This window comes from Danio aesculapii, chromosome 3, assembly GCF_903798145.1.
Source record: "Danio aesculapii chromosome 3, fDanAes4.1, whole genome shotgun sequence".
Taxonomy (NCBI): domain Eukaryota; kingdom Metazoa; phylum Chordata; class Actinopteri; order Cypriniformes; family Danionidae; genus Danio; species Danio aesculapii.
The window spans coordinates 30,586,734-30,607,772 of NC_079437.1; the positions used below are offsets into that span (position 1 = coordinate 30,586,734).

General features: G+C 34.4%; 1 protein-coding gene across 1 annotated transcript in view; it reads left to right on the top strand.

The window, feature by feature from the left end:
* Window positions 1-19,318, top strand: part of LOC130221243 (C1q-related factor) — a 37,741-nt gene extending 18,423 nt beyond the window's left edge. Inside the window, exon 2 of the mRNA XM_056453631.1 lies at window positions 15,755-19,318. Coding sequence (XP_056309606.1) covers window positions 15,755-15,934 — 180 coding nt within the window. The 3' untranslated portion in view covers window positions 15,935-19,318. The remainder of the gene's footprint in view (window positions 1-15,754) is intronic.
* Window positions 19,319-21,039: the final 1,721 nt, after the last annotated feature.

Genomic DNA, 21,039 nt, shown 5'->3' on the forward strand with positions numbered 1-21,039 from the left:
CTGCTAATATTTTGAAACCTGTATGATGGCAGACGTCTAATGTAATTAACCTTTCTATATCAAGAAATATTGTAAAATGAATAAATATATTTAAAAAGATTATATTTAAAATACTCAGAAAGGATGAAAAGAAAAAAAATACTATAAAAATGATGCAAGCACAGTGTTGTTAGTGTCCTTTAGATGCTTTTGGCAGAAGAATTAATTCAATATTAATTATAAAGATAATTAATTTAATCAACAATGAAGGACTTAAAGGGGGATTTGGAGTGAACATAAATAATTAAAATAATAAAAAATACTAGGATGCTTCCAAGAAGTGAAATGTGGCAGTGAAGATGGTGGACAGATGGTCAGAGAGTCAATGTTTATTCGTCTCTCTCATGCCGTTCTCATCTACATCTCCACACGCTCCTCTAACCTGAGCTATTTATCGTCTGCTGTCGGACCTCAAGACATAGACAGGGATGGAAATAGAAATTAGAAAGAAAAAATATATTTATGAGGGGAAAATGAAAGAACCCAAAGTTCTATGAAAATTAATAAAACAAATCGAATGGAAGAATGTCAAGACACGCAAGTGGAGGAATTTAGAAAAGGGATGTAAAATATGATAAGAGAAACTCAAGTATATGAGAAAATCTTTCTTTGCTGAGAGAAAAGATACTAACCACACAGAATAGGCAGTACTTGCAAATGTTTTGGAAAGTTTAAGGACATTTAAATGTATGAATTCCCCTGGATTATATAACAAAATGCCAAAAAGAAGACCATTTAGAATGTGTTAACTTTATTTAGTTTCTTTTTTGTCTTAAGGGTAGGGGCACTGGACATTTTTTATTTCATATTATTAAAAAAGCATTTATATTATAGATAATCATCTGGTGCCTACATAACTAAAACAGGCGGTGAAAAATTTCATGAAGCAAAAAAGGACACAAGCAACATGCTGACAGATGGGACAGGGTATAAGTTATTTTGATAAAAAACAAAGTTCGGGGTTTCAAATTATGCAAGTTTTATTAAGAAAATTGTAGCACTTGCTTCAAGTGAATCTAAAGCACACTTGAAATGATAAAGAATAAAGTAAACATACACAAACATCCAATGGTATGTTAAACTCAAGGAAATGAATTATGTCTTTTCACTTAGTGTTTCAACTGTTGAGAGACCAATAATAAAAGCTTATAAAGATTAAGCCACTTTATTTACCTCAGGAGCCACTCAGTGTCCATAAACTATAAAAATATACTCTAGACAGAAGCATGTAGTGTTGGAATATCTAGCCAATTTCATGCGTGTTCAATAAAAAAGGTCAGAAGAGCATTTTCTTCAATGCCAAACATATTAGTAATACATTAGATACAAATGAATAATTCGATAACAGAGCTCTGGGTGACGTTACACCAATGCAATAGAAGAATTACATTCAGAAGGTTCGCAACAACTCTACATTTCCCTGACTCCAGTATTTTTACACAACTGATCTTAAAAAGGTGGAGTTATTCGTCACTTTTCAATCATTCTGCAGTCCTTTGGCGGTTGCACCCAAACATACTTCCTTTTTCTGCAACCCTTCTCTGCATATCAGAACTGAACAGTTAATGCGTATGTTTTGAGGCTCAATTGACCCCAATATAATTTCCATCTATAGTAAATCTTGCGGAAATTCAGGTCTTGGAGACTTTAGGTGCATTTCACTTGCCTACTCCACAGAAAGCCTTAAACAAGAAGAGGAAGTAATTTTTGTTGGCAGCTGCCTCTCCTTGTGCAAACATGCTTATGAAGCCTATCACACTGAGAAAAGAAATTTGGTTAATCTAAAGTTTAAGTCAGAATTATTAAATGCCCACTGACATTTTTTTTTCTTTTTTAAATATTTCCTAAATTATATTTAACAGGGCAAGGAAATTTTCACAGAATGTCTGATAATATTTTGTCTTCTGGAGAAAGTCTTATTTGTTTGATTTCGGCTAGAATAAAAGCACTTTTTTAATTTTTTAAAAAACATTTTAAGGTCAAATTATTAGCCCCTTAACGCTAATTAATTATTTAAATAATTAATTAAACCATTAATTAAACCATTGTTATACGATAACTTGCCTAACTACTCTAACCTGCCTAGTTAACCTAATTAACCTAGTTAAGCCTTTAAATGTCACTTTAAACTGTATAGAAGTGTTTTGAAAAATATCCAGTCAAATATTATTTACTGTCATCATGGCAAAGATAAAATAAATCAGTTATTAGAGATGAGTTATTAAAACTATTATGTTTAGAAATGTGTTGAAAAAGTCTTCTTCCAGGTTATAACATATAGGCAATACATATATTTAATATATGTAAAAGAGGCATAAAAGCAATAAAAAATTCCTTTTTCCCAACAGTAGCAAAACGAATTAATGATGTAATATATTCATTAAATTTACAGTTATGTAACTAATATTAATATTATTGTTATCACAATACGTTTTAATATAGAAATGTGTTATTAGTATTAATGTTTAATAAAAGGGCTCCCTGAGAATTTAGCAACATTCGTGTGTGTGTGTGTGTGTGTGTGTGTGTGTGTATATATGTGTGTGTGTTTGTTTAATTAACATGTAGTATCATGGGTGTGAGTCGCTTTGGACAAAAGTGTCTGCTAAATGCATAAATGTAGTAGATCAACGGCTGAATTTAGCTGAATAACAAATATGAATAATTATTCCCAGCAGGAATAATTCTCAAAAGTTGGCAACCTAAAATTAATTTGAGCTTTAAATATCTTGATCAACTTCAGAAAAAAAGGCACTATACAGTAAGTTAGATCCAGTTACAATACAGGAATTTAGAGCAAAAGAGTGAAGTTAAGTGAAGAGTAATCTACAATCACTGCATTCATCTTTGCTTTTCATGGCAGGTTAGGGTTATGAACCAGTTTTATGTCATGGGCTATACATTCCTTGAATTAAACGCAGCAGATGCACTCACAAGGAAGCTAAAGATCTCATCTATTAGAATCTATTGCAAGTACACCCTTTGAAATCAGGACAGTGTGGTTTACTCACACTTAACTCGTAACTAACTGGCTTAAGTTACACTAATGCCCCTAAGCCTCACTCCCATCTGGATCACGGCACCAATATAACATACAGTTATACTTGACACTAAAAAACAAACACACACTTTTTGTTTGTTTAAACAACTAATTCATTTTAAGCTAGATATACTAGTTGTGTAACAAACAGGTCCCGTGAAATTAAAAGAAAACATTTTACAAAATTCACGTTTAGAAAATATATAGTTGATATAAACATCCAAAACTTGGAGTTTGTGACTTCCATCTAAATGGATCAACAATTTTTTTTCACATCACCTCATCCTTCAGTTTCTCAACAAATCTTGACCAATCAAATGCTCTCTAGTATTTGACATGCCCCGCCCCCTTCAAGACACTTCTCATTTGCTTTTCATTTTGTGCACTTGCTCTCAACCACTCTCACTGGCAGAGCTGTCATAAAAACTAAATGTTATTGGCAGTAGTGTGTAAAGAGGAGGAGCTACTCTGTCCCTCACTATCCCTCACATTTTTCAGTTGAGATTACGTTAAACATCAAATACAAAATGCACATTTCAAAGCACTTCACGAGATCTTTAAGTTGAGATAGCAATGACTGCAAAAGAATTATCAGTTGTTTTATATTAAGCAATGGTTTTATTTATTTGTTAAACTATGTAAACAAGATTGCCTTTAAATGACCAAGCAGTAAAATAAAAGCTTCAATCATCCAGCTAGCAATAGCGTACATGCACATGTTAACATACTGTAACCAACAGAGGCACTATCAATCCACAAACATCTTTAGTTATTGCTTTTTAAAGTATACTGTATAGTCTTCTCTTCAGCCTAACCAGATGCTTTAGTCTTCAGCACAATGGTAACCTCCATAAAAATGCAGACATAACAGAAATCCTTTTAAAACTAATCATAAACGAACAACTTAAACTAACACTCAAATTAATTTTGTGCTAAAACACACAGAATAACACTCCTCAGAAGTAAATTATGGGAACTAGGAACTAGCTTGATAAAATGGTACATAAATAAATTTATCTAACCGAATGTTTTCCACATAAGAAAAACATACTGGAAATCATACTGTACAGCTTACTAGATCTTTACAGTTTTAAAAGTCTATTTGTTAGACTTTACAGTGACATGTTGCTGCAGTGTCCAAATATTTTTTGGGGGTCTCTGTGAATTTACAAGTTTGCCAGAGACTTGGTCCAAGACTCCTGGAGCTCTCTGATGTCTGTAGAACTGCCAGCTCTCGGTCATCTTCATGGTCCTGTCACATTTATAGCCATTCCTTCTCGCGCTGCACTCTGTCTATCATAATTAAAGAACACATTACAGTCTCTGCCTGACAAACCCACTGCCATTCGGCCCAAAATGAAAACTAATGAGAGGGCTCCGCTGTGTTTGCTGATCCCACCGCGTCCCTGAGGAGGACTGCTCCACCTTTCTGGATGATGGAAAGCTCTAGATCTCTCTCTGGCTCAGAAAGTGGACACTGAAAGAGGAGGGCGAATTTCGGGCAATGTCACTCACTCGGCGGAGCGCTCTTAAGCTGGCACATTGGGTAAACAATGCGCTCGATCAATGAGGAATGATTTTGGCAAGGGCTGCCTCAGCACAAAATAGAAAACACAGCAGAATCATTCGATTTGAAGCAATTGACAGCTCTTTTCAAGACAGCTTCATAATATTCTCCCCAATCTCTCTCTGTTTTTTATTATTATTATTGCATTTTCTTTAACCATTTGCTTTGTCACTAAAATCATAAGCTGATATGGTCCCCCAGAGATTTTAGAAGCTATCCCTGCTGAAATTCACAAAGAGCTGATTTGGTTAAATTGAATCAATCAATCCAATTCAACCTTTAGCAATTCTCACAGCACTGGCCTTGTATAAGTAGGTTTGCACACTGGATACTTAATATATAAATAAATAAAAATGAAATGATTGTAATTGCGTTAAAAGTATATAAGAACAAAAAATTATATTTTTATAAAACCTGGATATTCATCCATCCTAAAAATGCTGGGTTCCTTTAAACCAAATTTGGGTAAACTATAAATAACAGTTGTATAAAAAGGTTTACTTGAAAAAAATGTAACCCTGTGGATTGATTTGTTCATATTTTACCCAAATATGTCTAGACTTCTGAATATATTTCAGAGAACAGTTATGTTTGATAACACTTATATAATCATGTTGACTGTTTAAGTAACTTTGTAACTGCTGTATATATCGACTAACTCTTATTGGAGTATTAGCACACTGTTAAATTGATGGTTAAACTAGTTAAATGTTAGTTAATGTATTTACTACAATGAACTAAAAATAAAGCATACTTATGCAGCATTTATAACCATAACCATAACCATATACACTCACTGGGCACTTTATTAGGTACGCTTTAATGGTATAGGGTTGGACCCCCTTTTGCTTTCATAACTGCTTTAATTCTTCGTGGCATAGACTCAACAAGGTACTGGAAACATTTCTTAGAGATTTTGGTCCATATTGACATGATAGCATCACGCAGTTGCTGCATATTTGTCGGCAGCACATCCATGATATGAATCTCTTGTTCCACCACATCCCAAAGGTGCTCTAATGGATTAAGTTCTGGGGACTGTGGAGGCCATTTGAGTACAGTGAACTCATTGTCACATTCAAGAAACCTGTCTGAGATGGTTCACATTTTATGACATGGCGCCTTATCCTGCTGGAAGTAGTCATCAGAGGATGGGTACACTGTGGTCATAAAGTGATGAATATGGCCAGCTACAATACTCAGGTAGGCTGTGGCGTTGACATGATGCTCAGTTGGTACTAACGGACCCAAAGGCTGCATTTACACTGCAGATCTTGATGGTCAATTCTGATTTGTTTGATGACCTGCTTACATCATCTTTTAAAAGTGACTCGTATCCAATCGTCTGCATTTACACAGCACACGGTAAAGGCGCAATGACCAGGAAAAAAAAAAAAAAATAGCGGGCGCTGACTAACTGCTGATAATTAAAGAGTACTCTTTTCTCTATTCCTGTATGTAATTTGTTTGCAGCCTTTGACAAGCTGTTTTACTATAGTTTATGACAGAAATGTTCTCATTTGTCCATTTTCTTTTGATAGATAGGCTTTTTAAACCTTTAGGCATCTAAATGTAATGTCCATGGCGTGATTTATGCACGTGATGTATGCACTTGTTTTATATTAGTTTTATTGGTTACGTAGTGGACATTGCGCTCTCTCGCTCTCGTTAACATGCTTAAATTCCTGTGCTATATGACAATATGAAAGCTGTTGGAGTCCTCGTGTATGAGATTTAAGGTTTGGGACTCTGCTGTAGTCTGTTCTGAAAATAAAAAAAATGTCAGACTTGACGTCATTCGATGCAGTTTTTAATGACGCGCGACTCGCATTGACAGGTGAAAATCGGATCTAGGCTACCTGCTTACACTGCAGATACGAGAACACAGATCTGATTCGTATCGGATAAATTTCCACATACGAACAAAGCCTGAATCTGATTTGAGTAAATTGGAATCCATGTGATTTGTTCCTGCTTACACGTACATGGGCCATATCTTTGCCACATGGGAGAAAAATAAAAATAAAAATCGGAATTGGGTCACTTGAACAGTGCAGTGTAAGTGTGCCAAGAAATTATTCCCCACATCATTACACCACCACCAGCCTGAACTGTTGATACAAGGCAGGATGGATCCTTTGATGTTGCTGACACCAAATTCTGACCCTACCATCCGAATGTTGCAGCAGAAATTGAGACTCAGACCAGGCAACATTTTCTTCTATTGTCTAATTTTGGTCAGCCTGTATGAATTGCAGCCTCAGTTTCTTGTTCTTAGCTGACAGGAGTGTCATTCGGTGTGTTCTTTTGCTGCTGTAGCCCATCCGCATCAAGGTTTGACGTATTGTGCGTTCAGAGATGTTCTTCTGCATAACTCGGTTGTAACGAATGGTTATTTGAGTTACTGGTGCCTTTCTATCAGCTCAAACCAAGTCTGGCCATTCTGCTTTGACCTCTGGCATCAACAAGGCATGATGGATTACAACACTGTATATTTTCTCTTTTTCAGATCATTTTCTGTAAACCCTAGAGATGGTTTTGCGTGAAAATCAGAGTAGATCAGCAGTTTCTGAAATACTCAGACCAGCCCGTCTGGCACCAACAACCATGCCACCTTCAAAGTCACTTAAATCACCTTTCTTCTCCATTCTGATGTTTGGTTTGAACTGCAGCAGATCACCTTGACCATGTCTACATGTGTAAATGCATTGAGTTGCTGCCATGTGATTGGCTGATTAGAAATTTGTGTTAACGAGCATTTGGACAGGTGTACCTAATAAAGTGGCTGTTGAGTGTAGTTCAACATTAACCAGTGCATTATTAAAACCCAAAGTTGTGATTCTTAACATCAGTTAATGCATGGTGAGTTATCAACTAATAAATAAAAGGGGAATAAATACTGTAATAAATACATTTTTTATTGTTTGTTCATGTTAGTAAATTGATTATCTAACTTTAACTAATGGAACATTTTTGAAAAATGTTACAATTTCAGCCAAATATGGACAAATATTCATTCATTTGTTAAATTCAAAGAAAAAAAAAAACAACAACAACCCAACAGTTGGGTTTGTCCATATCTGACCAAAATTCGGGTCTTTTGTTAGTACTGAGGATTAGTAGAGTGTTTGGTTACATTTAGCAGACATAAAGCAGAGAGCCTAATACTCTAATGACTGCTAATTGACATGTAGTTCCCTGCAATTAACAGAGTATTCAAAGGGGGCCATCAAAACAAAGTGTTACTGTGTGCTTCAATATCTGCATTTACAATTGTGCTTGAATAAATTATATTTGGCAGCAGCTGGTCAAATTACCGCTATCCACTACACATCAACACTGAAACCTCATGTGTCCCTCTACAGCCACTGTACCTCAGCCCAAACATCCATATGGCCTTGACCTAAGGGAATCTTCACTGCCAGAGCATTTACAGGGTGTTTGTGTGGACCAACATAATTAGATAGCTACACACGCACATGCATACCCACAAACAGCAGCCAACATTTCAATGGGACAGGTGGTGATATGTGCCTGGCTAATCAATCCAGCCATTTACTCAAGGAACACAAACATACCAGCTCTGTTCCGAAACCTAGAGAGCTGCTTCAGAGTCACACTCTACACAAGCAGCTGCTTTCTGGGGCAGAATCTCATAGGTAGCAAATCCACACGTCACACAAACAGCATTACAAACAGATGATTCATGCACAGTTTGAGCAAAATCCATAATTGCTATGCATATAAATTATGGGTGAGCGAGAGAAACCTACCAACTTCTACTTTCAAACTCGCATTTAAAAATCTGCAAAAAAATAAAAAAATCTTGCAAAAACTATCATTTTTCATTCAAAATAGTGTCAAAACCCTCTCTAAATATTATGGTGAGAAAAAAAAGTTGCTAAAAGTGCTAAAAGTTGGTGATGAAACTGACTTCTAATGCCAGCTCTGATCCTAGGTTTTATGGATTTAGATTGTTCTCTTTTATTCAGCCATATTGCTTATTGCATTTCTCCCATAGGGTTGTTTCTCAATGGACAGAAGGTTTTAAGGATCTTTTTAGCATCCGTCATTCAGTCAATTTTTCACAAAACAAAACAAAAAATAAAACAAAAAGAAAAAAAAGAAAAGAAAATAATTAAAAAAATTATATAAATAATAATAATAATAATAATAATAAATAAAATAAAATATAAAATAAAATAAAAAAATAATAATGATAAATTAAAATAAATAAAAAATTAATTAAAGTAAAACAAAAATAAATAAATTAAAAAAATAATTAAAATAAAATAATATAAAAAAAATAAAAAAATAATAATAAATAAATGAAATAAAAAAAATGTATATATATATATATATATATATATATATATATATATATATATATATATATATATATATATAAATAAAACTAAATAAATAAAATTAAATAAAATTAAAATAATAAATAAATAAATAAAATAAAACTAAAATAAATTAAATAAAATGAAATAATGAAATAAATAAAATAAAATAGAAAAAGTAATACAAAATAAATTAAATAAAATAAAAAATAAAATAAATAAGTAAAATAAAATACAAATGATAAATAAATTAAATTAAATAAAACTAAAATAAATATAATATAATAAAACAAAAATAAAATAAAGTAAAAATAAATAAATAAATAAATAAAATATAATAAAACAAAAATAAATAAATAAAATGAAATGAAATAAAATAATTAAAATAAAATACAAAAACAGATCTTTCTCAGTTCACTATGTAAACAAGACATAAAAAATGGTTTTGGGTAATATTTTTTGTAAACTACTTGGAGACCACAGATGTATCCCTATCTGTACTGCACTAAAGTATCCTTCAGAGATTTAATAGTATTTGAGGGGCCAGGACAGCAGAAACATTTATGATACGGCCTTGCATACTTATCAGTTTGACTCATTCTTGTGTTAAATGCTGAGAAGTACTTTAGCCTTGAAGCCTCAGAAGGTCTAGTCTAGCAAAGATGCTCATCCTATTGAGCCCATTTGAGAAGCAGCCTCAGTCTCATTTTAAAGGCTGCACGCACACTTCAGATGTTGCATTTATGGCTAAACATCATCAGAAAAGCCATTGGATTTAAAAGGATAAAACCACAGTCGTTTATGCCACACAAGGAACAACAGTCAATTTTATGATGGTTTCTTTTCTGGAAACAGCATCAGTGATGTATACTGCATGTGGTTGACAAACAGCCTTTGGCAGACACAAACTTTAAAATGAGACAGCAACATTTACAGTAAAAAACATCTTGTTATATTTAGTGTCTGTTTTTTATGCATGTCAGAGCTGACAACACATTGCACAAATACTGTTTTGGTTTGAACTAATTAAGATTCAAATTCTTCATCTAAACTTGGAAATATTGATTGCGAAACAAAAAGTCTCGTCAAAGTATTTTCTGGAATTGCCTTTTTTGTGTAAAAGTGGTGATACTAAAAATGGCTCTGTAATTGGGTTTAAAAGTATTTGTAAAACCCATACACAACCTGACAAAAGTCTTGTTGTTGATCCAAGTTTTAAGAGCAAGAAATAATAACTTGACTTCTAGTTGATCATTTGGAAAAGTGGCAGAAGGTAGATTTTTCAGATGAATTATCAGTTCAACTGCATCCCAATCATCACAATTTTTGCAAAAGGCCTCCTGGAACCCGCATGGACCCAAGATTCTCACAGAAATCCGTCAAGTTTGATGAAGGAAAAATCATGGTTTGGGGTTACATTCAGTATGGGGCGTACGAGAGATCTCAAGGCATCAAGACATTTCTGCTTCCAAATACATTACAAACTACAGGAGAGGGCAAATTCTTAACACTCCTTCTCATACTTCAGCCTCCACATCAAAGTTCCTGAAAGCAAACAACGTCAAGGTGCTTCAGAATTGGCCACCCAGTCATGAACATTATTAAGCATGTCTGGGGTAAGATGAAGGAGGAGGCATTGAAGATGAATCTAAAGAACTCTGGGAGTGCTGCTAGAACATTTTCTTTGGCATTCCAGATGACTTTAAAAGTTATTTGAGTCATTGCAGAGAAGTATGGATGCAGTCATCATGCATGCAGCCAGGCTTATGGGGGGGTCATACACAATATTAATTTATTTTTCCAATGCACCATGACTTAATATTCTATACTGTACATTATTTCTGTTAAGTGACAAGACTTTTGTCAAAGCAAAGTCAGACCTTACTGTTTTAATTTAATAATAAAAAAAATTGACCATAGTTTATTCTGGTAAAATAAGTGTAATCTAGAGACCTTTGCCTTTCATATAAGCCACTTCTGATACCAAATGTACAACTAGAATTATTATTTGTGGTTCCTAAAACTTTGATAGGCGACAATACTTTTGTCAGGTAGTGTATATGACCTTATTTCTTCTGAGGAACACAAAAGGAGAAATTTATAAAAATATTTTATTTATTTATTTATTTATTTATTTATTTATTTACTTATTTATTTATTTAAGTTCCTAATATGAAAGTCAATGAGGTCCATTGTTGATCTGAATCCCGTTGAGTTCAGAATATCTTCTTTTGTGTTCCACAGAAAGACATTTAGATTGGCAGAACATAAAAGAGCAGAACAACTGTGGGTGGCCATGTAACATTTCCTTTCACACACAAGACACATTTGTTTGTCAGTATGCACAAATCCAACAAACTCTACAAAGTATTTAACTCAGGCAAATTCATTTCTGACCCTTCCCCTTCCAAAATCTTTACAGTGTATTTCTTACCAATTTTGCCAATGAGTGCAAGCCACATTGTGTGGGAGGGAGGGACACACACACACATATGTTGGTGTTGATTATAATAGTGTATCGGGGTTTGCTCTAACACCTCTGCCTACGGAGTCTCTCCCTCGAGTCTGAAAAAGCCCTTTCAAACAGAACTCCTAATTAGATGGAACAGAGGTCATCTAGAACCAGAACACAAGGACACACAAATACACACCCACACAAACACTTCCTTCCTTTCTTCTGTTTCTTTAATAAATTACACAGACATTAGCACTTATGTGAAGCTGAACTTTCTGTCTGATAATGAACTGGAGAAAAAAAGAGTCAGCCTGTCACGTTCATTGCTTTTAAAGCATGCTCGCATTTCACAGCTTGTTGTGAGCAAAATCCAAGCAGGCAGGCTGTACATATTCATGCCTTTACCAGCTCGAACTTTAATTCACCAGACAGATTACAGAAATCCTCAGCAATTTCCCGAACGCTGTTGTGCGCTACTCGAACAAATCCACGTATATTAAACCCATCCGTGTCTCAATCTTTCCCCGGGCCGCTCAGGTGAACGGTAACAGTTGTCATCAATTTTAAGCCAGTGTGAATGTGTGTCAATGCTTGCTTGTATTTAAGTGTCCCGGAGTCTTGTGTTGGTGGTTATCTGATAGTTCCTGTTTAATGAGGGAGATTTAACCTTCACAGAGGTTGCGGATTTTCAAGTATCAAAGGCAGAAAAGGAAATTGCCACTAAAATTCATTCATTACCTTGGTGTCAAGCGTTAAGCTGAATAGCTTGTACAATAACTCTCACTGCATGATTTATCATTAATAGACGGAGAAAGCTATCCATTAACATTCACATTCATCCCAATGGCAGTTACTGGCACACAATCTTCCTATTTTATCTAATCACCTCAGGTGCTACTTACATATATATATATATCTATTAAGTTGGGGTAGCTATAGACCATTTCAATGTGGTCATGTCATTGGCCCATTAACATTTCCTGCTTGTTATCAAACCATTTCATAACTGTAGCAATAGTTACTTTAACCATAACTTACAGTTAAAACAGCTTTCATAACATTATTTATTAATATGTGTCTCTTTTTGGATTCTCGGAAGCTATAGAAATTAAAAATGTAAAACAGCAAATACGTTGGGACCATTGTTGTTATTTACATCCCTCAAAATGGTCTACAGCGTACCAACTATATGTTGTTAAGCTCAAAGTATACAGTACTTTTAACCTGAGTAAAAGCAAATACAATACAGACAGTCACACACAAATATCTGAAAGTGTCTTATATCATATAATGCATGAGCATCCTTGTCCAGTTTTTACATTCTTCTTTCCAAAAGTTGAGCGATCAAAATGTTTTAGTTTTTTTTTTTTTTTTAAATATAAAGGATACTTCCAATCCCTCCAATGGACCATCCACGGACCAGATCAATTAAACACAAATATGTTACTTTATTCATTTACTAATGAAATAATAGATAGGCAGTGTTGGGGGTAACGTATTACAAGTAGGGTAAGTTACAGAATAATTTTACTTTTCTAAGTTATGAGTAAAGTAATGCCTTTTAAAAATTAAGTAATAATATTTGAGTTACTTTTTTGAAAATGTAAAGCGCATTACTTTTTAGTTTAATTAATAAATTAGTTAAAAAAAAATAAAAAGCAAAATAAAATGAAAGTAGTCACAATGAATCACGCAGTTAATGAGAGAATGTGTTCATTATTTTGAACGCATCGAAGAAAAGGAAAAGGGGATTATAGTCTCAACAGACAGTGATTTTACTTAAGACAAATAGTACAAAAGTAGCAAACACATTGCTTTAAACTTTCATTAATCTGTATATACGGCATGTAGAGATATGGAATCAGGAAGTTCTCAGATAACATCCTAAAATATATATTTTTATGTGTTTATAACGTAAATGCAGGCGTACAGCACGTATACAGTGTGTATACAGCGGTATACAACGTGTTGTTAATTGCAGAGCTCCTCTATTAAAAAAAGAAAAAAAAAACAAGTTGAAGCTGAAAGAGAAAACTAAGGAAAGAAAAAGTAAAACTAAAGTAACTCAAAAGTAACATAATGAATTACTTACCCTAAAAAGTAACTAAGTAATGCAACTAGTTACTTTTTTGGGGAGTAACTCAATATTGTAATGCATTATTTTCTAAAGTAACTGTCCCCAACACTGGATAGGCTCTATATTTTATTTAGTCCAATACAATAACTTGGCACAAATTTTGTTCAGTTTTAAAGTATTTTTTTTTTATTAGCATCAAAGGTAATTAAAATAGGTATCTAATAATAAAACAATAATTATTATGCAAAGGGATTGATCATGCAAAATTATCGATCATTCAACAAATGCAAAATTAAACAATGTTTTCGAGTCACGTCTGTTAATGTGGCATTAAATAAAATAAAATTATTACAAACCCATTAAAGACTATAAACATGAAATGAAACATTTATCAAGCTATATTTTATTAAAACACCAGCTCATGGGTGTAGAATGTTCTGGTATTTGAAAAGAATGCAGCCCATATCAGAAATCTCAAATGCGTCTAAGCTTATTAACGACAAAGTTAAAATTTCTTTCTCCAGCTCACACATCCACTGGGTTTAGGAATGAACTCAGCAGCAGAAAGAAGGCAGTATTTACCAGCTATTGAACACATGCATTCGCACATCAGAGAAATGAAGGCTCCGGCAACTGTCACTCATAGCAGTTGCTATGGTCACAATTAATGTTGGGGAGAAGTGCATTTATTTTGAACTGTGATCAAAACTGACTGGGACTACCTGTGCATTTTAATGAATTTAATGCACACCTTCCAGCCAATCAGGACCAAGAATTTCAACAGATCATGGAATAAAATCATTTAAAATAGAGTTGTTTATACATTTAATCATGTCACACAACTATATATCAGGAGGGGTGTCTATTGGTTTTGCTGTTTTCAGTAGTTTGTTGTTGTTCTTTTTTATTTCTTTTCTGACAGAGAAATGACAGTACAGTTCTTGTCTTGACACCTTGTGAACAAACAAAGTAGTTTATTTGCTTGTACTTGTAATTGCATGTACTTTATCTGTGTAAACAGTACAAATGCAAAAAAAATAAAAAATCTGAACTGTGATGAGGGCCTCGGACACAGGTCAGGTTCTCTTTTGGTGGCCTCGTATTTCGGACAATTCGAAATAAATGTGCTTTGTCCAAACAAGACCCGATAAAAAGTTAAATATTTTAAATAATCCTGGATACTCTGGTGCAATTGAGATTTTAGTGGATAAAGTAAGAGTTTGGTCCGCACAGTGGCTTAATGGCAAGAACTGTCGCCTCACAGCAAGAAGGTCGCTGGTTCGAGTCCCGGCTGGCCCAGTTGGCATTTCTGTATAAAGTTTGCACGTTTTCCTGTGTTCGCATGGGAATTCTCCAGGTGCTCGCATTTCCCCCCACAGATTTGGGTAAACAAAATTGGCCGTAGTGTATGAGTGTGTGTGTGAATGGGTGTTTCCTAGTACTGGGTTGTGGCTAGAAGGGTAGTTGTTGTGTAAAACATATGCTGGATAAGTTGGCGGTTGACTGTGGCAACCCAAATAAGGGACTATGCTGAAGGAGAATGAAAGAATAGTAAGAGTTTCTGATGTAATGAGGTTACAGTGATAATTACTGAAGGATCAAATGGCATTCTAGTTATGGTGTCTAGTTAAACAGTCTTGTAATTTTTTTTAAAGTAAAAGACAAAAAAGAAAAACCCATCAGATCCATCAGAGAAAGATGAGGTAAATGTTGCAGACAACACCAGTGAATCAAGGATCTGTTAGTCTATTGATTTAATTTGTATTTTCTTTTTTCAATCTTCTAATCACAGTTGAAACCCAAACTCAGAATTAACTTGTATACTTCAGACAGGTAATAATATACTGCAAGAAGTAAATACAGAAATGAGAGTCATTTCCAAATCAGTTAGCAGAACCAAAAATGTTCTTTACTGTGCACATACCAATTCTGTTTACATCTGGGTCTGGGTTGGAAATGAAAATAAATGCCATTCAGTTTATTGTGTATTTATCGGGTGTCTGAGGTTGGGTTTTTTTCCTTTTAGCCAACTTGGGAATGTTGGGCTTGAGTAAGAAGTGATTCAGGACCAGATTTTAGAACTCAAGAAGACCTTTCCTACACATACACTCCAATTAGCCATAGTAAACCTTGGGATTAACAAATCCTGCTAACCAGCTAAGCTTTTAATTATTTTCTATTGCGGAGCCTCCTTGTCAGTTTTCTCTCTCTCTTTCCGTCTCTCCTGTAGGTGCGAGCCAGCGCGATCGCTCAAGATGCTGATCAGAACTATGACTACGCCTCGAACAGTGTGATCCTGCATCTAGACGCTGGCGATGAAGTCTACATCAAACTGGATGGTGGCAAAGCCCACGGGGGCAACAACAACAAATACAGCACGTTCTCTGGCTTCATTCTGTACGCTGACTGAATATGTGAGCACAGAGGAAAAAGAGTAGGGGAAAGAAAGAGGAAAAGCGAAAGGAAAAGGAGCATTCATCAACCCAGCGCTTTATTTTTTATCAGGATCTCACCGTTGCTTCAGCACTTCTACTTCAGACTGTGGAACAAGGGTTCAGTAGCTTCTCTTTGAACCACCTCACAGATTGATATAAAACAAGGAAATAAAGTGATAAATAGGACATTATTTCTCTTTCAGTTTTGAAAGGGGGTTTCATTTAAGACTCCAAGAGTGACTTGCAGAGATCTTTAACCTCATCATGGTGTGCTTCTCCTCAGTAAAACTTTCTTGACCAACAAATATCTAATGTTAAACTATCCCTGTTGAAAATAAAGTGTTTCTTTGAAAGGATATATGATGACAAGTTCTGTATTCATAGAATTATAACGCTGGTGTCCGATTTCTCCTCACCTCTCCATTGGACACAGCGCCCCCTGTTGGCTATTGTTGGTAACTGGTTTTCATCTGCATTCTTTCCATACGTGTTGTTCTCTGTTGGGACTGCAGTAGCCAATGAGCATTGTGAATGAACGTTTTAGTTTTTTTTTTCCCTCAAAGGCACTTGATACTCAGTTTAGACAATTAATACTCTGCTGCTATTCCCTCCTCCCATGATCCTTTTCCTCCCCGTCAATTAGCACTCGACCCGAAACTCCCTCCTCTCGGTCTCCTCCTGCCCCTGCCAGTGACTGCAGATGAGTTTGTACCAGTCTGTTCTCTTTCATATAATCATAAATGACTGTATATGATGGCTTAAAGGATGTTTATGTGTATGCTTTAGTATTTGTTAATGTGGTGTGGGGAATGAATGCAGAGCCTGAATGTGACAGATGAAAGAAATCATCATAAAGGATTATTTTTCTGAAGCTAATTAAACAACAAATGTGAAGACAAAATGTGAAGAATAGCATTTAGAAAAGAAAAGGGTGGTGTTTTAAATTATAAAAACTTCATTAATACTGCTTTATAGGGATTATTCAGAATATGTCTACTTCCATACCATATACAGTAGGCGTACATGTGTGTAGTATGTCTGAAATCACAGTATGCATGAAAGTGCACATCCACTGGACACTTTTGACAAGGCAGATGTATTTTTTCATACTACACACGTTCAGTACAATATCCACCTTTTTCCTGAGCACAGAAATTCATCCTGCTTCTTATTTCCAGTCAAATTATTTCCAGTCAAATTTTTATACAATATTGATTGCTTTCTATACACTCTAAGAAATAAAGGTACAAAATCGGTCAATGTGGTTGTACCTTTTCAAAAGGTAAATTTTCGTTCCTAACATGTCCTTAAAGCTACATATTAATACCTAAAAATTACAAACGTGTACCTCACAGTACCTTAAAAGTACAAAAGTAAACCTGAAAGGTACAAAACTGCACTGTAAAACCCAACGGTCAACTTTATCAAATGAAATGAGTGTAGTTAACTCAAAATTTACAGAAAGTTAATTCTACTCATTTGAATAGAGTTTTGAACTCGGTGTTGAAGCTAATGAGTTAATTAAATATCTCGTTACTTCAACTTAAATGGAGTAAGTTCACAGCATTCATTAAGAATAGTTTTTTAACTCAAATGATTTGTAGCAATCGGTTTCCTCAAACGGTTTGAGTTGCCTTAACTTCTTGGGTATTACAGTACTCAGTTGGTTTGAGTTCTCTTCATTTATTGGGTTTTACTGAGCTATAATTGCTTCATGTCTTCAAATGAATTAAGTTCACTGTACTCATTAGGATTAGTTTTTGAACTTAAATGGTTTGTTGCAATCGTTTCCTCAAACGGTTTGAGTTACAGTACCTTAACTATTTGGGGTTTACAGTGTGTACTCTAAAGGTACTAATGTCCACCTGTATGGTACCACCTTAAAAAGGTACCACCCCAGTGACAAATAAAACCAATAATGAACCTATAATGAAAATAATGTTTTTTTCACTTAACAGTATTGCACTGACCATTTCTCAATGCATCAAAGTTTAATCAATGAGTAAATGACAAAAAACTGCTCTGAGGTTTCGAGAATGAAAATAGATGAACGATTTTATTCTACATCAAACTCAGGGTGAAATCTTTTGTTGTGAAAAGTATTAAAGCACACTTATACCTCTTTAGTTTAATATATTATAGTAGCGCTCAAATCAAGTTCTCAATTTTATTTCGGTTTATTTTTTAACATATTCCGTGCTCAGCATATACAAGTAAACCCCTCAAAAATCTATCTTGTAAATTCATATTTTTAATAGGAAGCTATAATATTATATTTGTACATACTGTATACATTAGATTAGTCAGTACTGAAGCCAAATCTGGAGCTTATCTAAGAAAATAACTAACGATAACGGTCCAAAAATGAATACACCCAAATTTATATGTTATTGAAAAATATTAAATACAAATTTTAAAGAGGAAAAATCAAGAGAAGCAAAAGAATTATTTGAATTTTTGTGGTTTGTATTTTTCATTTCTTGCAATATTTTACTTGAGCTTAATTGTATTATTTTTAAATTTCCAAATATGTTTGGTGACTAAAATATTATTTTAATAAATATATCTGTTTAATAAATCTGTTTTATTTAAATGCACCAAAGTACATTGCCTATATTCACTGAGAAATGGAGAAAAATAGTCATTTTCAAAATGTGATGTACTCAATTATGCTGAGCACTGTAGTTCTATAGAGACCAGCATTCAAATAAAAGTTAGAATCTATCACCTTTCATCGGTTACAAAGGAAAAAGGTGGACATTACACTTTTTTAAATGTCAAATCTACTATACAGCATGCAATTTCAGATAAAGCAGATATAACCTAAACACTAATCCTGAAATTCAGACGTCAAATGGGTTTTTATAAAATAAAAAATAAATAAAAAACAGTTTTTGAAGAGGCGTGGAGACGCATATTTGAGGTGCTCTTGAGGTTCTTCACTTGCCAATCAATCATTCCCAATAATAACAAATGCAACTACATGCAGAGAGAATATTAACGCAGCAGCAATTTATTCCCGGTGGGATGAATGAATGTGCGCAAATGAGGTTTATTTGTAAGCGTGCATGTGCATTTGTGTGTGTGTGTGGCTGGGTGTGTGTATGTGTGTGTCAGTACCAACACCAGAGCATGAACTATATTTTGTCTTTGCCACATCATTATTGGTTTGAGAAATGTTCATGCTTTAGCAGGTCAAAGATGTGATATAGAGCCAATGAGATTGCATCAGACACGTTTAGCTAAGCCTCTACAGAGAAGATATAAAAGAAACAATAAAGCTGTAAATTAAATGAATCTATGCTATGTTTGTCAGTCCTACTCTATCTTTTGAAAATGTTGAATAAATTTAAATAACAAATGGGAAATTTGGAGTCATTTGTGGTGTAATGTTTTTTGTTTTTATTCACTCCGACAGTGCAAGAAAACAGTTTTTGGGGAAACAGAAGCCCATTTGCATAAATCTTCCAATTTATCTACTACTTCACATTACAGGGCACTTAATAAATGCTCTAGTCGTTTGAAATTACATCAGAATAAATAGCACGTTCTAGTCTCTGCTTCTATTCCATCCATCCATGTACTTTTTTTCTCCTCCTGTCTCTCTATTTTTATCTTGTGCCTGTCACCTGGCCTGGCTCACAAAAGCACACAGGGAGAAACACAGCTGTAGACTTAACAAAAGCTTTCATTAAGTGTGCCGCATTGCTTGATTCACGTTGTCACCTGTGTTGCATCTCAGGACACTTTCTTCCAGAGGACACATTGGCTGTTCTGAGCAGTCACTTCCACTGAGACCCAGAGAAACACTGGCACAGATTTGCAAAACACATCACATTAACTGACATTCTTGGGAGACGGATTTAATGTGCAGTTCTGGCAGTATCTGTGACATGTATATATTTTTTTATTAATAAATAGGGGAACCATAAAAATTGATTATGATTTGTTTTTAAATTGCACATTCCTTTCAGCTTAGTCCCGTTATTAAACAGGGGTCGCCACAGTAGAATGAACTACCGACTTATCCAGCATATGTTTTACGCAGCGGATGCCCTTCCAGCCGCAACCCAACACTGGAAAACACCCATACACTCTTGTTTTCACACACATACACTATAGCCAATTTAGCTTATTCAATTCACCTGTACCGCATGTCTTTAGAAACTGGAGGACCCGGAGGAAACCCACGCCAACACGGGGAGAACATGCAAACTCAACACAGAAATGCCAACTGACCAGCCGAGGCTCGAACCAGCAACATTCTTGCTGTAAGGCGATCGTGCTATCCACTGCACCACCATGACAACCTTTTAAATTGCACAAGGCAACTGAATTTGAAGATACTGTCTTGTATAAAAGTATATGGGAAGTGGTCCTTGTTTTGTTCCGAGTAGTAATGAAGCTTACATTTTCTCCTGAAGTACTGGAGGAAGTTTGATCTTTTACTGTGTTGTGTATATTTTGGAGCAAACAATGCTCATGCAAAAAAATAACAAATAAACAAAATAAATAAATAATAATAATAATAATACATTGCTTTTTACACATTTCACATTGGTTTTATTTAAGTTACACCAGTGCTCTATTTTCTCACAAACTGATAAAAGTGACAGGGGCTATGATTTAGGGTTTGATGTTATGCATGTTTCACAAGCTTTAGAAATAAAAATCCATTGACCATTGAAATAAAAATCCATTGACTTTACTGTGTTTGAAAATAACATGCCAGCTACACTAAATTTTACCTCTAAATGCAATTGAAAAGCTGAAGGAAAAACATTTCCAGAAGCAACCATGACATTTTACCAGGCTTTGAGCCTTTTTGTAAAATAGTGTTCCATGATCTTTTAACTCTAAAATAAAAATTTTGAACTTAACCTAATTAATAATAATATTTCAAAATTATAATAGATTTAAAGTATAACAAATGTGACCCTGGACCACAGAACACTTATATTGCACAAGCATATTGTTTGGGTCAATTGAATTGAATTGAATTAATTCATCTTTTTTTCTATAATACTTTTACAATGTAGATTGTGTCAAAGTAGCTTAACATAGAAGTTCTTGTAAATTG